Source organism: Triticum dicoccoides, chromosome 7A (assembly GCF_002162155.2).
Source record: "Triticum dicoccoides isolate Atlit2015 ecotype Zavitan chromosome 7A, WEW_v2.0, whole genome shotgun sequence".
NCBI lineage: Eukaryota > Viridiplantae > Streptophyta > Magnoliopsida > Poales > Poaceae > Triticum > Triticum dicoccoides.
Genome location: NC_041392.1, coordinates 181417372 through 181437436, shown reverse-complemented (window position 1 = coordinate 181437436; position 20065 = coordinate 181417372). Strand labels below are relative to the sequence as shown.

Sequence of the window (20065 nt, the reverse complement as noted above, 5' to 3'; positions counted from 1 at the left end):
ACAGCGGAAGGCTTGGAAGATAAGTGAGTCCATCAACTCCAACGGCATCACTGAGTATAGAACCACGACCTAAAAACTCCTTAATCGTCGTCTGAAAAGTCTGCAACATTAACGTTGCAGCCCGAAACGGGTCAGCACATGGAATATGTTGGCAAGGTAACACATAGAGAGTAATGGAATGAAACGGCTATACTATATGCATATTTGGCTGGTGGAAAGCTCTATGATTACAGTTTTGCGTAAAGCCAATTTTTGCCTACTTCAAAGGAATAAATTTATCTAACTATCATGGTAGTTGTTAAACATTGAGAATGGTTGACAGCATTCTCAATCCCAATTAAACAACATCATTAAACATAACCCAACAAAATTAATTTAGAGTAACATGTTGAGATTCACATGATAATCCAGGTACTAGATACTCAAGATGTCCATAACCGGAGACACGGCTAATCATGATTAGTTTATTACACTCTGCAGAGGTTTGCGCATTTTTCCCCACAAGACTCGATCGCCTCCGTTGGGTTTCTCGCACTACAGGGTGTTTGAGAAGACGGATGACCGAGACATAGTCTTTCAGAAGCGCTAGCACCTTACGATCGGGTAGACCGTACCACCTACATCCCCTACATCTGCTAGTCTACCACTGTAAGAGTTCGCACAACTTAGTCAACTATGCTAGAGCCCATAATAGCTTGTGACTGCACACGGAAGTTTCTAGTATGAATAGTCTCATGATCCCTTTGAGCCTGGGTGGCGGTCCAAAAGAAAACAGGCAAGTCCTGGAATACCCAGGTGCCTCAATCCACCCAGATGTGTGTTTAAGTTGTCACCTTAGATAAACCATTAATTAACAAAACTCACATCTGTCATGGATTTCACTCACCCAATCCACGTCTACTAGCATAGCATGGCATAATAAGCAAACGTAGAAGTAACTCCCAAAGGTTTGATAATAAACAGGTAATAGGTACTACCTTATCTACTTCCCATCTCACAATTTAATTAGATCCTAACCATGCAATGTGTGAGGATTGATCTAATGCAATAAAACTGGGTAGTAGGAAAGGTATGATCAAAGTGTTACTTGCCTTGCTGATGATCCGGGAAACCTAGCAATTCAATGTAACAAGCGGCGCACTCCGGGTATTCTATCGCAGACAAACAAACAAGCATACAATAAGTACTCATCTAATGCATAGGTAAAACTCAAATAAGAGATCTAACCAGAAGGTTCAACTTAAGTACTCCGGTTGGCAAAAAGAATCAAATCGAACGAAGCAACGAAAGTCAAACGGCGAAAGAAAACAACTTTGTTCTACTAATCTGGATCTAGGGCAAATTTTACAGTAGCAAAATCTTGTTTAAGTTGGTTAAACGGATAGAGGGTTTCGAGATGAAACTCCAGGCGCTTGAATCGCCTGATTCTGATAAATGAGCAAAAAGTAATACTAAAACGAAAATCGGATCAGGAATCGCGATCAGAAAAATCGCGGATTTAATCCGAGAAAAAGAAAAACGACGAACGTTCGCTAGAACGAACGAACGGACGAACGCTCACTATTTAAATAAACCGGAAAAACCGATCTATTTAAAAAAACTGAATCTAAAAAAACCGACGGAAAAACCGAACGGTTTTTGAAAAAAATAAATAAACAGCGCGGATTTCGAGGCGGCGGCGAACCTCGGCGAGCGTGCGGCGGCGGGGCGCGGTGGCAGCGGCAGCTGGGGGCTGGGGGCGGCTCGGTCTAGGGTTAGCTCTGGCTGGGCCTCCCCCCGGCTTAAATAGCCTAACGGGCCGGGAGTCCTAGTCGGACACGGCCCTAGGTCGGTTCGTTTTTTTTAAATATTACGCGCAGAAGAAAAATAAAAAGAAATACTAAACGAACTCCAAAAATTCCGAAATAAATTTTCACAGGTTTCTAAAATCAAGCCGCACAAGGTGAACATGTATTTGGGACCTAAATGCAATTTTGAAAAACGCACATTTTTCCTAAATTCAAATAAAACACCGAAAAACTCTGAAAAAAAACTTATTTGATTTTTCCTCAATATTTCTTTCTTTTGGAAAAGTCATTTTATTCCCTCTCTCATATTTTTGTAATAGAAATAATTGATGATAAAATAAATAAAATCAAATGATCCTATTCTCAAAATTTGAGAAATCTCAAATATAAAAATAACGAAATCCCCAACTCTCTCCGTGGGTCATTGAGTTGCGTAGAATTTCTAGGATCAACCAAAATGCAAAATAAAATATGATATGCAATGATGATCTAATGTATAACATTCCAAATTGAAAATTTGGGATGTAACAATTAAAAAAAGTGGTAGTGTTTTGTAACCCAAGCCTGTAATGTGGTAGTTTTTTTGCTATATACTCCATGACCGGCGTTAATTGCACACGCAGTTGGAGCATTCTGAAAAGACATGGCGTGAATCGTGCATCGGTGAGGACAGGGGCCAACAATTTCTCTCTGTGCTGAATCTGCTTGCGGCTGTTAACAATGTCCGTGAAGGTAAATTATACAGTATTATCGCGCATAAGGTCCGAGGGCATGGTTCAAATAAATGCACCCGGAAAAGAAATAGGAAGGACTTGTAATACTCAAAATCAAGAATCACAATTAGCACGGCATCTATCCTCTACATTTTCAGCACCGCATCATGATCAGATTGACGGAAATTTCCAGAAAATGAAAGCAAGCGGGAGCTGCAAGTTTCAGATAACTGACGGGAAACTGAACTGGGGACATAGTCGGATTCAGAAAAAAGGAAATCTTACGCGTCCTCCATCGCGTAGTGCAGCGGCTTTAAATATCAGCAAAGACCACCTGCGCGTACCACAACACCTTCCCGATCCCGCAGACAAACCTCTCCCAAATCCCAGTCGCGCGCCCTCGATCGACATCACCCTTTCCTAGCTGCAGTAGAACCCTAGCAGCAGATCGGGCAGCCGCCGGCCGGGATGGAGGGGCTCGACGTCGACGACATCTTCCACCACTACCGGCTGAGCCCTACGGAAGTGGACGCCGTCACCTACTACCTGCCACGCCTCCTCTCCGGCGAGACGCTGCATGCCGTCGACAAGCTCATCCACCGCGTCGAAATCTCCGGCTGCGAGCCCAAGGATCTGGCCGCCCGGTACGCGCCCGTGCCGCAGGCCGTGAGCAGAGGCGACCGGTTCTTCTTTACCACGTGCAAGAGCAAGAACGGGAGCAAGCTCCAGAGCGTGCGCGGCGCCGGCGGCGGCACATGGACCATACAGAAGACCACGGAGATTTGCCACGCGGGAGTCAAGGTCGGCGAGGTCAAGAACCTGTCCTTCAAGAAGAAGGGCAAGTCCACGGGCTGGGTCATGGAGGAATACCGGTGCCTGCTGCCGGAGGCCACCGTCTCCGACGGGGTGAAGGTGTTCTGCAAGATGCACTTGGCTCAGCATTCTCCTGACGCGGCCCGCCAGGAATCGGAAGCATACAAGCTTCAGCAACAGCAACCAGAGGCCGTGACCCCGAGCACGCACGCGCAGAAGAGGCCAGCGCCGGCTGCCGCCGCCGATCCTCATCCTCCGCGCCCCAAGAAGAGGATGCGCGGTGCTGTCCCCGTCCCGGCACCTGCCACACCGTCGTTCACCGCTGCAGCACCGGATTTCTTGCCGGATGAGTCCGTACCTGAAGCTGACGACGACATGGACCGGTTCTGTTGCACAATCGATGAGCTTCTCGGGTTACAAGTGGAGGAAGATCTCCCGGTCGGAGCTACTAACAGCAATGATGTATGATGAGGCAGCCAGAGCAATGCATGGCCCGCTGGCTCACACCAACTTCCCTGTTCAGTATGCACAAGCATCATGCGAGTCCACTACAACATCCAGCCGCTCCGACGTTGCTCAAGCTCCTGAGATTTCCTCCCAGTCAGATGTGCTGGAGTCCACCCAATCACAAGAGGCTGGCTCAAGCATTGCAAGGAGCACAACTGAAAAGGATGTCTTTGAGCCATTGGGGCCTATTTCCGATTTGCCGGATTGGGAGGAATATGGTTTTGATCTTGAAGAACTAATGAGAATGATGGAAGACGATCCAATTGAAGTTGAGCCAATCACTGGAGCCAACTCTCGCGTGGAGATGGGCCAACAGGAACCTCTGTACCTGGATGCCTTGGACCAAGGCGTGCTGCAGTCCGATTACCCTGCCTTCCATGATGCTGACAAGGAGAAGAGGTACAATGCCGCGTCGGATCTTGACGCTCCATCGCTTCAGGGACAGGACCACTTGTTCAAACCGCGGCCGTGCTCCTTCGATCCATTTGAAGAAGCGTGGAAGGCCGAAGAGGCGCTCGAGAAGGAGAAGAGGTGCAATGCCGCGGCCAATCTTCATGCTGGAGGGCATAGCAACTTCTTCTCGCCTGCAAGCGTCTACTAAGTCCGATGTTGATTTTTTTTTTCAAAGTGTATACGAGGATACTCACTGGCTGATGTATTAGTTCGTCCATGTACGATCGCCACGGATGTACCTCTGAGCAATTTGCTCCACTTGTTCATGCAAGCTACTAAAACTGTTGTTGTTCTTCTTGCTCCTGTGATGGATTTTCTGAACCTTGCATTCACTGCTGCACCAGTACTAATTCTGCTCTGTTTCCTGTGATGGAACATGTTAAAACTGCTCTTATCTTTTTGTATTAGGCTATAAGATAAGCAGTTATGATCTAGGCAACCACAGATAAGTCGTAGGAGTAACTATGTTTGTAAATCAAAACAGTTTCACTGCTCTTGATAATCTGCAGAACAACTACAAGTTCATAGGTTGCAGAGCAGATTCAAGATGTGGCAAAAAAAAATTGTTCTGTCTATTTACAGTGTGGAGTAAACAGTTATTATAGTGTCAATGTTGATGATTTACAGTGTGGAGTAGTCATATTTTCCTTGAAATCTAAGTGCAATTTGTCTGTCTTGTTGCCAACTGAATTTACAGTATGTAAGTGGTATCTAAATCCTGCAGTATTTATGTTCATGACTTGCTGAACTATGTTGTCTTTTTTAACAGTGCCTTGTTCTAAATAGTTGTATTTTAGCTCCATAGTTCTGTGTAATTTGTTCCTTGATTTTCTGTCATCTCTGAATTTTGCTGTTCCTGTGCTTGCTACTCCTTAATTCACACATGCACAGGAGGTACAAGAGGTTAAATTGAATCTAACCCTCCAATGCTATATATTTTGAACTCCTTTCTGAATTCCCTTTTGTTATTTTTAACTCAAACAAGTACCCAGATTTATAAAGATCTAGTGAGCATTGCCAATGCTGGAGAGGGAGTGATCTGAATAGGTATATGTCAATATGTGACTGGTCTTCATTAATTTTTCTCTCTAACCCTTTTTTACAGTACAAATGATAATGAATGATATTTTCGGACTCTGCACTTGTTGATCATTTAAGTCTGAACTTTTCTGTTAGTTTCGGATTTCTTTTGTAGTTTCATTGACAATGCATGAATCCCATAATTTAGTTGTATTTTTTACTGGGCCGATGGCGGAAGTTGTGGGGCGTCGGTCGGTCTACAATGTTGTGGGCAGCAAGGCAGGCGTGCCTACTGGAGAGGCGGTAGAATGGAGGAAAGAAGGAACTGGTCACAATCCTTATTTTGTAGCTTGCCAGTTGAAACAAATACAGACCTCAAAGCAGCAACTGGCGCATGTCCATGTCTGAAGTCTGAACCTCCTTTCAGGAATGCTACACTGAATGGAGTTTGAGTTTCAGCTTCTTATCCCATTATTAGTCTAGAGCTCTAGGCCCATTAGACTCCTCAAATGCAGAATTCAGGTCAGGCAAGCGGACATGATTATTGCTAAAAGTTTAGACCATCATGTATTCATGTGTATGGTCAGTTGTTCGGTTTTGGTGTGGTTCCTTGTTCTTAGTTCGACTACTGGAATTATCTTTAGCATGCAAAATCTTGTTATATTTGAAAGTCATATATAGATGGTACTATGTGCTTACGCATTTAGAAACTATTAAGTATTTGTTACCTGAATTGTTATATTATTTTGCGTTACTTTTTTCGCAAATACGCGAAAGCTTGCATGTCATTCCATTGATAGAAGGAGTCGAAAGGGGTACAAGGGTAGCCACAGATGTACCTCTGAGCAATTTGCTCCACTTGTTCATGCAAGCTAAAACTGTTGCTCTACTTCTTGCTCTGTGAGCTTGCAACGCTACTTCTGCTCTGTCTCCTGTGAGTATAATCTTGTTTTCCGTGTCTTGGACTGGAATATGCCATTTGTTCATAAGCATACTATAGGTGCAGTTCTGATCTCATGGAGAATTTGTAAGTTATGTGTCATTTGGTACCATCTAGTTTTATGAACATATCTCCTCCTTTAATATACGATACACACACTCGTGCGTATTCTAGAAAGTTTTATGAACATGTATCTAGTTGACAGTGAACAATAACGTACTAAAAAGCAAAGGTTGATGCAGAATCACCATGAAGTAATACTAAAAAGCAAAGGTTGATGCAGAATCAGCATGAAGTAATCTAGTATTGCATACTACATCATGTGGATTGATTTACATTGAGAAAAAGAAGGATTTAGACTGTTACTGACACTACATCAGGCTACCCTAAGCGTTTAGTCGAGTAATACACATCACTATTTTCTGTAGCTGTGTTCTCCACGCCACGACGCACTACAGTTTGTTTTCATGAGTTGCTCAGGCCACTAGTGAGCCACCCCTATTTTTGTCAACCTAGTGAGCTTTGCATTCCTTGTGCAACTGGCCATAATTGTAGTTACATCTTGTTGTGGTGTCATGCTAGTTACTTGGCGTATTACGTCGCAGTAGTTATCATATGAAAAACTTCTTTGTCCGCGCTGACAAAACTGCTGAGCTATTTAATCCTCGTATCTTTGTGATTTATGCATCTGCTGTTCATCTGGTAACTGTCCTCTGATACATCAATATCAAGAAATGCCCCCAGTATCTGAACCATCAAGCTACCGGCTGAAAAGAAAAACAAGAGTCGATACTCTCGCTGTGGGAACTACTCCCTCCTGTAGGAAATCTAAGACGTTAAAGATAGATCAGTATTCTGCAAGCGAATGGCCAGCTGACAAATAAAACCCGCTCCACAGTGCTCATGGCCATTCTATGGAACATCTGGAAATGACACAATGCAATGGTATTTCGAGCCGAGCACCAAGGCCTTCACTCCATCGCCGGGGTGGCTGCAAACGACCTCCACCTTTGGTTTACATTAATGTTGTCAAGTTGTGGTTTAGCAATAGGCATAATTTCCTATCAAGTTATTTCTTTTGAATATATCGTTGTTTTTAAGCTTGAAAATTTCTATGTGCAGTGAAATTGTATCTAACACTTGTATGTAAAGGATAAATGTAAAACATGTTAGATAACTCTTGGTGTAAATTGGGATTTTGCATCATTTGACATCTAAGGGGGTTTTAAAGGGTTTGAATTGGTACTTAAGTGCTTCATAAAACCAAATTTTATTGACAAAGACAAACATTTTCAAGCACTTCGGGTTTGAAATATGACTTGTGGCATTTGGCATCCTAAAGCCTTGATTGGAATGTCGTTTCCAGCGCTTTTTACACTTGTAAAATACACAGACCGCGATCCGTCGTTTTGATTCTCAGCTGGAATTAGCACACGACCGGTAAGATACACTTGTAAAACAAATACAGGTGTATAAAAATAAACCGATTCGAAGCAGGATCTAAGTGGTTGCTAAAACCTAATTTTATCAACACAAACAAATATTTTCAAAGCATTCATGGTTTTAAATACTCCCTCCATTTACTTATACTACAAGGCCACTATGAAATATACATTTTGCATCCATATAAGGCCACTAACAGTAACCGAGGCAAAATTTGATGATGTTTTCTTATACTAGCAACTTGTTTAATATTTGCATGCATACAGTCATAATGACACTCAGCTACTTCCTCCACTCAGCTTTCTTGCATGTATGTGATGTATTAATAGTCCCAGTAAATAAGAAGAAAAGTTAAGTTGCAAGACATGTATTGAAGTTTATCTTGGTACCTATAATTTAAATTTGTGGCCTTGTATATAAAAATGGAGGGAGTAGGACTTTGTGCCATTTGGTGCAACGGGTTTTAAATTTGCTAACATATGTGCTTGCCCACAACTAAACCAATTAAACTATACAATTTTTTTCAATGTGCACGGATTCAATGAGTCGCTGCGTCATTTGGCACAGCAGGTTCACTAGTTAAGCAAATAATTGGGTGTGTGTCCTCGCTTGCGCCTACGGCAATACTAGGAAAAGGGCTATAACTAATATGGACATTAATGGCGCACCTGTATGTGGTGCGCCAGTGTCCTCATTACTAATGGCGCACCAGACAAACGGTGCGTCATTACTAGCAAATTTTATTTATTTTTATTTTTCCAAAACTATTAATGGCGCATCAGGGCATAGTGCGCCATTAATAGTTTTAACTAGTAATGGCGCACCACACGCTCGATGCGCCACTACTGACAATTTTTTTTATTTTTTTTTCCAAAAGTAGTAATGGCGCACTTGGGCGAAGTGCTCCATTACTAGCTCAAACTAGTAATGGCGCACCACACCCACGGTGCGCCACTACTGAGAATTAGTTTTATGCTATTCTTAAGATAAGATTTGAAGTGATGACACCAGCCTTATCCTTTGTGAATTTATTAGGCAAATGAGGATTGAAATTCTGCCAAGAAATCTCAGAGTAGAAGATGTTTGCAAGGGACTTGGGAGACGAGGCAATGCTGCACAGGCGAGAAAATGGCAAGTATGTTGTACTTACGGTTAGGCACAGAAGAATATATTGTTACCATAAGCTGGATGAGAAAATATACCTTGTTAATTAGTTTTTGATCCTTCAAACATGGCCAGCGTCCTTACCATTCGAGCTCCGTGACTGGGAGTTCCCCTTGGTGTATTTAACGTACCACTTAACAATAATTAAACCAATTGCTCGTAATATGATTAAGGCATGTGATTAATCTGTTTGGCTGAATTTATTCACAGGGAAAATCATCAGGTTGTGAGCAGATGTCTAAATGATCTGTTTCCATTGCACATATGTCAATAAGCAATACAAATTAGCGACCCTTTAAATTAAGGGCGCTATCCTTTCTTCTGGTCAATTACCTAGTGTTAATGTCTTATCTTGTGTGTACAACATGTTATTCTCTGTTCAGCTCACTGGCATGACCAATGTTAATTATTCAGTACGCTAATGAAATTCAAAAATAAAAAAGCATGTTATATGATTAATTTAATTTTCTTGTTACATGCAGTTTGGAGAAATTCGTGGTTACCACCGGTCTCGAGTTAGATTTATTTCAATTGCAACCAGGTACACGTACATTGGACCCTCTTCCTGGCTGTCTCTCTAAACTGTTTTTGTTGAACTAGCATAAACCTAACTTTTGATAGTAAAGATGTGTTCCTGCCCAATTCATACAGTAAGCCACGATAGTTACTTGGTACCGGTCATCAATTAGTCAATCTCATTCTTCCCTTACTATTGATTTGTATTGGCTTAACTACCGAAGACAAAAATTTCCCTTTTACCCCTAATAGTGGTCGATTTGCTCCTTCCAGGGAGGTCTATATTTGGCTAACTGTCTATCGGCTAGAGAAGTAGTGTCAATCAGTGAATAATTTTATTCTTATGCCTTATCTGAATATAGCTTTAGAAATTCTTAACATGGAATACATAATATACTTTATCTGTATGTGGTTAATCCTAATTTTTAAACATAATTCTATTTGTTAAATGTTGGCAGGCAGAGTGTTGTGAATTTGAATTTGGGTGTACATGATCTTACTAGCTTCTAATTCTAGTGAGACATACGGATGATGGTGTGTTTGCTCTCACACATTTATTCAAAGGATCATTGTGATGAATGATACCAATTCTAGGTTGCTGGTAATGCATTTTCACACCATCCGTATGCTTGTGGTAGTCAATATGATACATGAGCATTAATCCGTGGATTTCGTTTTGGTTTTGACAGGAACTTGCATCCAATCCTTCTATTCCCAACTGATGAGTTTATAGGTTGCAGTGTTTGTGGTGGTCTCCTCGTGATGGAGCTCAGTATATGCCCTTCTTCTTTACCTAAAAATCTCTTCTCTCCTAAGATCTTGTAGGAATCTTTCTTTTTTCCTTAAGAAGCATGCTACCAATGGACGCCAGATGTTCCAGCACCGAAAAGTTGGTGACCATGCTTGGGTGTTTCAGAATTCATATGAAAAGCATTTATTTTTTACTTTCAGGGATTGCTCCATCTTGCAATTTCTAATATGGCTAGACAATTACGATTTCACATATATCTGAAAAACCACAGCCCATCTGTGTTCTATAAACGTTGGTGTGGTCTTATGTGCACCAAGAATTCTGTCATTAACATAAGGTATTTTACACCCGCACTGCAAACTGTTGATAAATCTGATGTGTTGCTTGCACTGAGAATTCTTACATTTGCGTAAGGTATTTTACACTGGCGTTGTGAACTCATTGACAATTAGCATTCATCAGCTAAGCACACCTCGATGTACGCAGCCTGTATATTAACAGGTCTTTAGAAATGAGTATATCCAGTGTTTCTTCTCCTTACCTGTCACATGCCATAGCTGTGCGAGGATGTCGTCGGCCGTGTATTGGGTGATGGTGCGGTTGTTCTGCCGCCGGCTACTCTCCACCGGAGGAAGCACGTACGCAAGCATGTAATGGTCATTTCTTTTTGTAATTAGCATGTAATGGTCATTGGGTAGCACACGATGATCAATCCATACAGGATGCTATTAATCTGGAGTTTAACCATCTTTTAAACAGAACGTGATACCATAGTAGATTTGCTAGTTAATGATAAATAATTGCTGGACATACGTTCGTATAGTGCAACCCAATAGCACGTCTGCACAGTGCAGTTAAGGCTTACTCTTACGTGGCCACTCTTCGGTTTTCTTACAGTCCGGAGGTGCGCGCACGATGACCACGCCGTAAGTTTACACCGTCAACCTTTTGATTTTACGGTGGCAGTGGCAGTGGTTGTGGCGCGTGGGTTCCTTTTCAGCCGTAATCTTACCCCACATGCTTTCCTTTCTTACGCTCTAGTGCTCTACAACCTGGCCATGGGAGATGGGTGGGGTGAGGAATAAGAATTCCTCGCCTAGGGTGACGAATAGCGCGAAACCCTAGCACGAAACCCTGGGCGAGGAATTCTTATTCCTCACCCCACCCATCTCCCATGGCCAGGTTGTAGAGCACAAGAGCGTAAGAAAGGAAAGCATTTGGGGTAAGATTACGGCTGAAAAGGAACCCACGCGCCACAACCACTGCCACTGCCACCGTAAAATCGAAAGGTTGACGGTGTAAACTTACGGCGTGGTCATCGTGTGCGCACCTCCGGACTGTAAGAAAACCGAAGAGTGGCCACGTAAGAGTAAGCCTTAACTGCACTGTGCAGACGTGCTATTGGGTTGCACTATACGAACGTATGTCCAGCAATTATTTATCATTAACTAGCAAATCTACTATGGTATCACGTTCTGTTTAAAAGATTGTTAAACTCCAGATTAATAGCATCCTGTATGGATCGATCATCGTGTGCTACCCAATGACCATTACATGCTAATTACAAAAAGAAATGACCATTACATGCTTGCGTACGTGCTTCCTCCGGTGGAGAGTAGCCGGCGGCAGAACAACCGCACCATCACCCAATACACGGCCGACGACATCTGCGCACAGCTGTGGCATGTGACAGGTAAGGAGAAGAAACACTGGATATACTCCTTTCTGAAGACCTGTTAATATATAGGCTGCGTACATCGAGGTGTGCTTAGCTGATGAATGCTAATCGTCAATGAGTTCACAACGCCAGTGTAAAATACCTTACGCAAATGTAAGAATTCTCAGAGCAAGCAACACATCAGATTTATCAACAGTTTGCAGTGCAGGTGTAAAATACCTTATGTTAATGACAGAATTCTTGGTGCACATAAGACCACACCAACGTTTATAGAACACAGATGGGCTGTGGCTTTTCAGATATATGTGAAATCGTAATTGTCCAGCCATATTAGAAACTACAAGATGGAGCAATCCCTGAAAGTAAAAAATAAATGCTTTTCATATGAATTCTGAAATACCCAAGCATGGTCACCAACTTTTCGGTGCTGGAACATCTGACGTCCATTGGTAGCATGCTTCTTAAGGAAAAAAGAAAGATTCCTACAAGATCTTAGGAGAGAAGAGATTTTTAGGTAAACAAGAAGGGCATATACTGAGCTCCATCAGGAGGAGACCACCACAAACACTGCAACCTATAAACTCACCAGTTGGGAATAGAAGCATTGGATGCAAGTTCCTGTCAAAACCAAAACGAAATCCACGGATTAATGCTCCTGTATCATATTGACTACCACAAGCATACAGATGGTGTGAAAATGCGTTACCAGCAACCTAGAATTGGTATCATTCATCACAATGATCCTTTGAATAAATGTGTGAGAGCAAACACACCATCATCCGTATGGCTCAGTAGAATTAGAAGCTAGTAAGATCATGCACACCCAAATTCAAATTCACAACACTCTGCCTGCCAACATTTAACAAATAGAATTATGTTTAAAAATTAGGATTAACCACATACAGATAAAGTATATTATGTATTCCATGTTAAGAATTTCTAAAGCTATATTCAGATAAGGCATAAGAATAAAAATATTCACTGATTGACACTACTTCTCTAGCCGATAGACAGTTAGCCAAATATAGACCTCCCTGGAAGGAGCAAATCGACCACTATTAGGGGTAAAAGGGAAATTTTTGTCTTCGGTAGTTAAGCCAATACAAATCAATAGTAAGGGAAGAATGAGATTGACTAATTGATGACCGGTACCAAGTAACTATCGTGGCTTACTGTATGAATTGGGCGGAAACACATCTTTACTATCAAAAGTTAGGTTTATGCTAGTTCAACAAAAACAGTTTAGAGAGACAGCCAGGAAGAGGGTCCAGTGTACGTGTACCTGGTTGCAATTGAAATAAATCTAACTCGAGACTGGTGGTAACCACGAATTTCTCCAAACTGCATGAAACAAGAAAATTAAATTAATCATATAACATGCTTTTTTATTTTTGAATTTCATTGGCGTACTGAATAATTAACATTGGTCATGCCAGTGAGCTGAACAGAGAATAACATGTTGTACACACAAGATAAGACATTAACACTAGGTAATTGACCAGAAGAAAGGATAGCGCCCTTAATTTAAAGGGTCGCTAATTTGTATTGCTTATTGACATATGTGCAATGGAAACGGATCATTTAGACATCTGCTCACAACCTGATGATTTTCCCTATGAATAAATTCAGCCAAACAGATTAATCACATGCCTTAATCATATTACGAGCAACTGGTTTAATTATTGTTAAGTGGTACGTAAATACACCAAGGGGAACTCCCAGTCACGGAGCTCGAATGGTAAGGACGCTGGCCATGTTTGAAGGATCAAAAACTAATTAACAAGGTATATTTTCTCATCCAGCTTATGGTGACAATATATTCTTCTGTGCCTAACCGTGAGTACAACGTACTTGCCATTTTCTCGCCTGCGCAGCATTCCCTCGTCTTCCAAGTCCCTTGCAAACATCTTCTGCTCTAAGATTTCTTGGCAGAATTTCAATCCTCATTTGCCTAATAAATTCACAAAGGATAAGGCTGGTGTCATCACTTCGAATCTTGTCTTAAGAATAGCATAAAACTAAATTTCGTGTAAACAAAATCCCGCTCTGATTTGAAGCTCGTAAGTTTGTGCATATTTCCACTAACAAATTCATGGAGAAATAGTATTGTCACCTAGGTACTGGCTGGTTCTTTATGTACAGCATTACTAACATTCAGAAGCATCATTCATAGCTACAAGGTTGCGAATTCGTGCAATTTTTTGAAGGTGAATTTTACAGAAAAGCAAAATTGCAGAGAGAATTCACATGCCCCATGAGAAACAAAAATCGATCTCAACTGGATCGTAGTTTGATGCTGTAGTGTTGTTCATCCTTATCCACAGTTTGATACAACTCACATGGCCTCCCCCCTCCCCTCCGGCATTTGATTTGAAGGGGGTTGCAGGGCTTTGTGAGGGATTAAATCCCATGTAAGTCAAAATACTCCCAATCCCCTTCAAACCCGTCCAATCCCCTTGGAGAAGGGATTAACTGAACAAGCCTTCCTTGAATTGATCCTGCCTTCGGACGCCCGTCTACACCATAACCCTCTTCCTTGCAGGTACTACACAAGCTCTCAGTATTTCTTTTATTTCATTCCTTGGTCTCCCTTCCTCTTCCCTTGCCCCCACCCCCACCCCCTCCCAAAAACCAGTAACCCTGACCTAGAAATTCAGAAATTAATGGAGGATGAGAGAGGAATAATAGGAGAGACTTCTTACCGGCGGGAGGACCGCCAATTGTGGAGAGGGGCATCGGAGAAGTCCGTTGTCGCAGCCGAGCTTGCGCCGGACCTTTGCAGCGCCCACGTCGCCTCCAAATCGCTGCCGCGTGAGAGAGGGAAAGGGAAATACTCCACACACGAGAGAGGTAGCCATCGCCTCTTGGTCGTCCCTCCGGCGTCGTCGCTGCTGCCGCCTCCGCAATGGCGAGATAGGAAGGGTCCGGTGGAGAGAGGAACGCCGGTGAGTGATAAGAAAACTGCTCGCATGTTTTTTAGTATGATGGAGTGGGCTAGCTCATAGGACCATCCAACAGTTTCCATCACGTAAAATTACATCGGTGGAATGTGATTTTAGGTGACCATCACTTGACTTGATCGACGGGGGTGAAGAATTACTTATTCTTCACCCTGACTTACTAATAGAGTTTCGCGCTATTCGTCACCCTGGGCGAGGAATTCTTATTCCTCACCCCACCCATCTCCCACGGCCAGGTTGTAGAGCACTAGAGCGTAAGAAAGGAAAACATGTGGGGTAAGATTACGGCTGAAAAGGAACCCACACACCACAACCTCTGCCACTGCCACCGTAAAATCAAAAGGTTGACGGTGTAAACTTACAGCGTGGTCATCATGTGCGCACCTCCGGACTGTAAGAAAACCGAAGAGTGGCCACATAAGAGTAAGCCTTAACTGCACTGTGCAGACGTGCTATTGGGTTGCACTATACGAACGTATGTCCATCAATTATTTATCATTAACTAGCAAATCTACTATGGTATCACGTTCTGTTTAAAAGATTGCGAAAGTCCAGATTAATAGCATCCTATATGGATCGATCATCGTGTGCTACCCAATGACCATTACATGCTAATTACAAAAAGAAATGACCATTACATGCTTGCGTACGTGCTTCCTCCTGTGGAGAGTAGCCGGCGGCAGAACAACCGCACCATCACCCAATACACGGCCGACGACATCCTCGCACAGCTGTGGCATGTGACAGGTAAGGAGAAGAAACACTGGATATACTCCTTTCTGAAGACCTATTAATATACAAGCTGCGTACATCGAGGTGTGCTTAGCTGATGAATGCTAATCGTCAATGAGTTCACAACGCCAGTGTAAAATACCTTACGCAAATGTAAGAATTCTCAGTGCAAACAACACATCAGATTTATCAACAGTTTGCAGTGCGGGTGTAAAATACCTTATGTTAATGACAGAATTCTTGGTGCACATAAGACCACACCAACGTTTATAGAACACAGATGGGCTGTGGTTTTTCAGATATATGTGAAATCGTAATTGTCCAGCCGTATTATAAACTGCAAGATGGAGCAATCCCTGAAAGTAAAAAATAAATGCTTTTCATATCAATTCTGAAACACCCAAGCATGGTCACCAACTTTTCGGTGCTGGAACATCTGACGTCCATTGGTAGCATGCTTCTTAAGGAAAAAAGAAAGATTCCTACAAGATCTTAGGAGAGAAGAGATTTTTAGGTAAACAAGAAGGGCATATACTGAGCTCCATCAGGAGGAGACCACCACAAACACTGCAACCTATAAACTCACCAGTTGGGAATAGAAGCATTGGATGCAAGTTCCTGTCAAAACCAAAACGAAATCCACGGATTAATGCTCCTGTATCATATTGACTACCACAAGCATACGGATGGTGTGAAAATGCGTTACCAGCAACCTAGAATTGGTATCATTCATCACAATGATCCTTTGAATAAATGTGTGAGAGCAAACACACCATCATCCGTATGGCTCAGTAGAATTAGAAGCTAGTAAGATCATGCACACCCAAATTCAAATTCACAACACTCTGCCTGCCAACATTTAACAAATAGAATTATGTTTAAAAATTAGGATTAACCACATACAGATAAAGTATATTATGTATTCAATGTTAAGAATTTCTAAAGCTATATTCAGATAAGGCATAAGAATAAAATTATTCACTGATTGACACTACTTCTCTAGCCGATAGACAGTTAGCCAAATATAGACCTCCCTGGAAGGAGCAAATCGACCACTATTAGGGGTAAAAGGGAAATTTTTGTTTTCGGTAGTTAAGCCAATACAAATCAATAGTAGGGGAAGAATGAGATTGACTAATTGATGACCGGTACCAAGTAACTATCGTGGCTTACTGTATGAATTGGGCGGAAACACATCTTTACTATCAAAAGTTAGGTTTCTGCTAGTTCAACAAAAACAGTTTAGAGAGACAGCCAGGAAGAGGGTCCAATGTACGTGTACCTGGTTGCAATTGAAATAAATCTAACTCGAGACCGGTGGTAACCACGAATCCAAACTGCATGTAACAAGAAAATTAAATTAATCATATAACATGCTTTTTTATTTTTGAATTTCATTAGCGTACTGAATAATTAACATTGGTCATGCCAGTGAGCTGAACAGAGAATAACATGTTGTACACACAAGATAAGACATTAACACTAGGTAATTGACCAGAAGAAAGGATAGCGCCCTTAATTTAAAGGGTCGCTAATTTGTATTGCTTATTGACATATGTGCAATGGAAACAGATCATTTAGACATCTGCTCACAACCTGATGATTTTCCCTGTGAATAAATTCAGCCAAACAGATTAATCACATGCCTTAATCATATTACGAACAATTGGTTTAATTATTGTTAAGTGGTACGTAAATACACCAAGGGGAACTCCCAGTCACGGAGCTCGAATGGTAAGGACGCTGGCCATGTTTGAAGGATCAAAAACTAATTAACAAGGTATATTTTCTCATCCAGCTTATGGTGACAATATATTCTTCTGTGCCTAACCGTGAGTACAACGTACTTGCCATTTTCTCGCCTGCGCAGCATTGCCTCGTCTCCCAAGTCCCTTGCAAACATCTTCTGCTCTGAGATTTCTTGGCAGAATTTCAATCCTCATTTGCCTAATAAATTCACAAAGGATAAGGCTGGTGTCATCACTTCGAATCTTATCTTAAGAATAGCATAAAACTAAATTTCGTGTAAACAAAATCCCGCTCTGATTTGAAGCTCGTAAGTTTGTGCATATTTCCACTAACAAATTCATGGAGAAATAGTATTGTCAGCTAGGTACTGGCTGGTTCTTTATGTACAACATTACTAACATTCAGAGGCATCATTCATAGCTACAAGGTTGCGAATTCGTGCAATTTTTTGATGGTGAATTTTACAGAAAAGCAAAATTGCAGAGAGAATTCACATGCCCCATGAGAAACAAAGATCGATCTCAACTGGATCGAAGTTTGATGCTGTAGTGTTGTTCATCCTTCTCCACAGTTTGATACAACTCACATGGCCTCCCCCTCCCCTCCGGCATTTGATTTGAAGGGGATTGCAGGGCTTTGTGAGGGATTAAATCCCATGTAAGTCAAAATACTCCCAATCCCCTTCAAACCCGTCCAATCCCCTTGGAGAAGGGATTAACTGAACAAGCCTTCCTTGAATTGATCTTGCCTTCGGACACCTGTATACACCATAACCCTCTTCCTTGCAGGTACTACACAAGCTCTCAGTATTTCTTTTATTTCATTCCTTGGGCTCCCTTCCTCTTCCCTTGCCCCCAACCCCCACCCCCTCCCAAAAACCAGTAACCCTGACCTAGAAATTCAGAAATTAATAGAGGATGAGAGAGGAATAATAGGAGGAGAGACTTCTTACCGGCGAGAGGACCGCCAATTGTGGAGAGGGGCGTCGGAGAAGTCCGTTGTCGCAGCCGAGCTTGCGCCGGACCTTTGCAGCGCCCACGTCGCCTCCAAATCGCTGCCGCATGAGAGAGGGAAAGGGAAATACTCCACACTCGAGGGAGGTAGCCATCGCCTCCTGGTCGTCCCTCCGGCGTCGTCGCTGCCGCCGCCTCCGCAATAGCGAGATAGGAAGGGTCCGGTGGAGAGAGGAACGCCGACGAGTGATAAGAAAACTGCTCGCATGTTTTTTTAGTATGATGGAGTGGGCTAGCTCATAGGACCAGCCAACAGTTTCCATCACGTAAAATTACATCGGTGGAATGTGATTTTAGGTGACCATCACTCGACTCGATCGGCCGGGGTCTGTCTTACTAATAGAGTTTATATGTTTATATATATATATATATATATATATATATATATATATATATATATATATATATATATATGTAAAACTAGTAATGGCGCACCCCTAGCAGGTGCGCCATTAGTAACCAGGGTTATTAATGGTGTATTTGTAGGGGTGCCCCATAGATTCACCCAAATTAAGTGGTTAAATTATCTTTTTTGATAGGTAAGTAAGGGGAAAGCTTTCTTTATGTTGTAGATCTACTTTTTTCTTCCTCCAAGAACGTGCACGTGCATTTTTTATGGCCTAGCTAGATCTACGTATGTTTGTGGTGTTGCATATATGTTTGTGTTTGCAGGTACCGATATTTGAAATGCGATAGTTGCCAATATTTTGCCGGAATGTTGATTCATTTCCGTTTCGGCGAGAATTCGGCACTATGCATTCTTTTTTGTCCTATTTTTAGGCAAAGTCATGCCAAAAATTTTCTTGGTTCTAAAATATCGTTTTGCTCTACCCCGCAGGTGACCATGGTCCGCACGATGACCAAAGGCATCATGAATAGGTTTTTGAGGTCCGTGAAGGCCGAGATGCTTCAAAAGAACGAGACGGAGATAAGATGTCCGTGTCGAAGATGCAAGCTGAAGAGCCTTATTCCGGACCCGGATTCCAGGCAGGTGCGGGACCACCTGCTCTTGTGTGGTTTCATGGATGGCTATCGGTGGCAAGGTGATGAAGATGACTATGAAGTCGTCCATGGGGGCCGGGCAAGAAATGAGGAAGGGCAGCAAGACAACCACCGCGGTGAGGGCGGGCGAGAAGACGAAGAATCTCCAGGACATGATCACGACGGTGATGCCTGACATGATGATGAGGAAGATCAAGACGAAGGGCATGATCATGAAGATGAAGATGCCGGAGCAGACGACGATGGACCATCGATGGGCTGGGTGCAGGACCCTCATATTCAAGAGCTGCTTCTCAAGCAGACTGATAACGCAAGAGCTGCCGCCCGAGAGAAAGCCAAGCTGGATCAACTGGAGATAGACACGGTTACTCCATTTTATGAAGGATGCAGGCCCGAGGATACCCGCCTGAAAGTAACGCTCATGGCTTTGGAGATGAAGGTAAAACACAAAATGACCGACGCATGCTTCGACGAGAACATGTCATTCTGACACGAACGTCTTCCCAAGGGGAACAAGTGCCCGACCAGTTTCGAGGAGGCGAAGAAAATCGTGTGTCCTATGGATTTACCGCACATGAAATACCATGTGTGCATGAACAATTGCATCATTTATCGGGACGAGCACACGGAGTCTACCATATGTCCAGTGTGCAGCGTCACTCGATACAAGAAGAGGAAGAAATCTCCTCGAAAAGTGGTGTGGTACTTTCCAATCACTCCTCGTCTGCAGCGATATTTCGCGGACCCTAAGCTAGCAAAGCTCCTGCATTGGCACGCGGATAGGGAGGAGAAGAAGCGAGAAGATGACGGAAATGATTTGAAGA

General features: G+C 42.6%; 2 protein-coding genes and 1 long non-coding RNA gene across 3 annotated transcripts; 1 reads left to right on the top strand and 2 right to left on the bottom strand.

Annotated features, from left to right (window-relative positions):
- Nucleotides 1-2968: 2968 nt before the first annotated feature.
- On the top strand, nucleotides 2969-4421 carry LOC119329508. The gene is made up of 2 exons (XM_037602571.1): nucleotides 2969-3631; nucleotides 3771-4421. Exons 1-2 carry the CDS (start codon nucleotides 2969-2971, stop codon nucleotides 4419-4421), a joined length of 1314 nt encoding a protein of 437 aa, XP_037458468.1.
- Nucleotides 4422-12017: 7596 nt separating this feature from the next.
- Nucleotides 12018-13130, bottom strand: LOC119328608. The gene is made up of 3 exons (XR_005159055.1): nucleotides 13068-13130; nucleotides 12492-12634; nucleotides 12018-12403 (listed from the first exon to the last, which is right to left on the bottom strand). It is a non-coding gene; the product is annotated as an uncharacterized LOC119328608 (long non-coding RNA).
- Nucleotides 13131-15238: 2108 nt separating this feature from the next.
- On the bottom strand, nucleotides 15239-18504 carry LOC119332651. Its single transcript, XM_037605816.1, has 5 exons — nucleotides 18179-18504; nucleotides 17325-17424; nucleotides 16760-16814; nucleotides 16184-16326; nucleotides 15239-16095 (listed from the first exon to the last, which is right to left on the bottom strand). Exons 1-4 carry the CDS (start codon nucleotides 18445-18447, stop codon nucleotides 16313-16315), a joined length of 438 nt encoding a protein of 145 aa, XP_037461713.1. The 5' UTR covers nucleotides 18448-18504; the 3' UTR covers nucleotides 15239-16095; nucleotides 16184-16312.
- Nucleotides 18505-20065: the final 1561 nt, after the last annotated feature.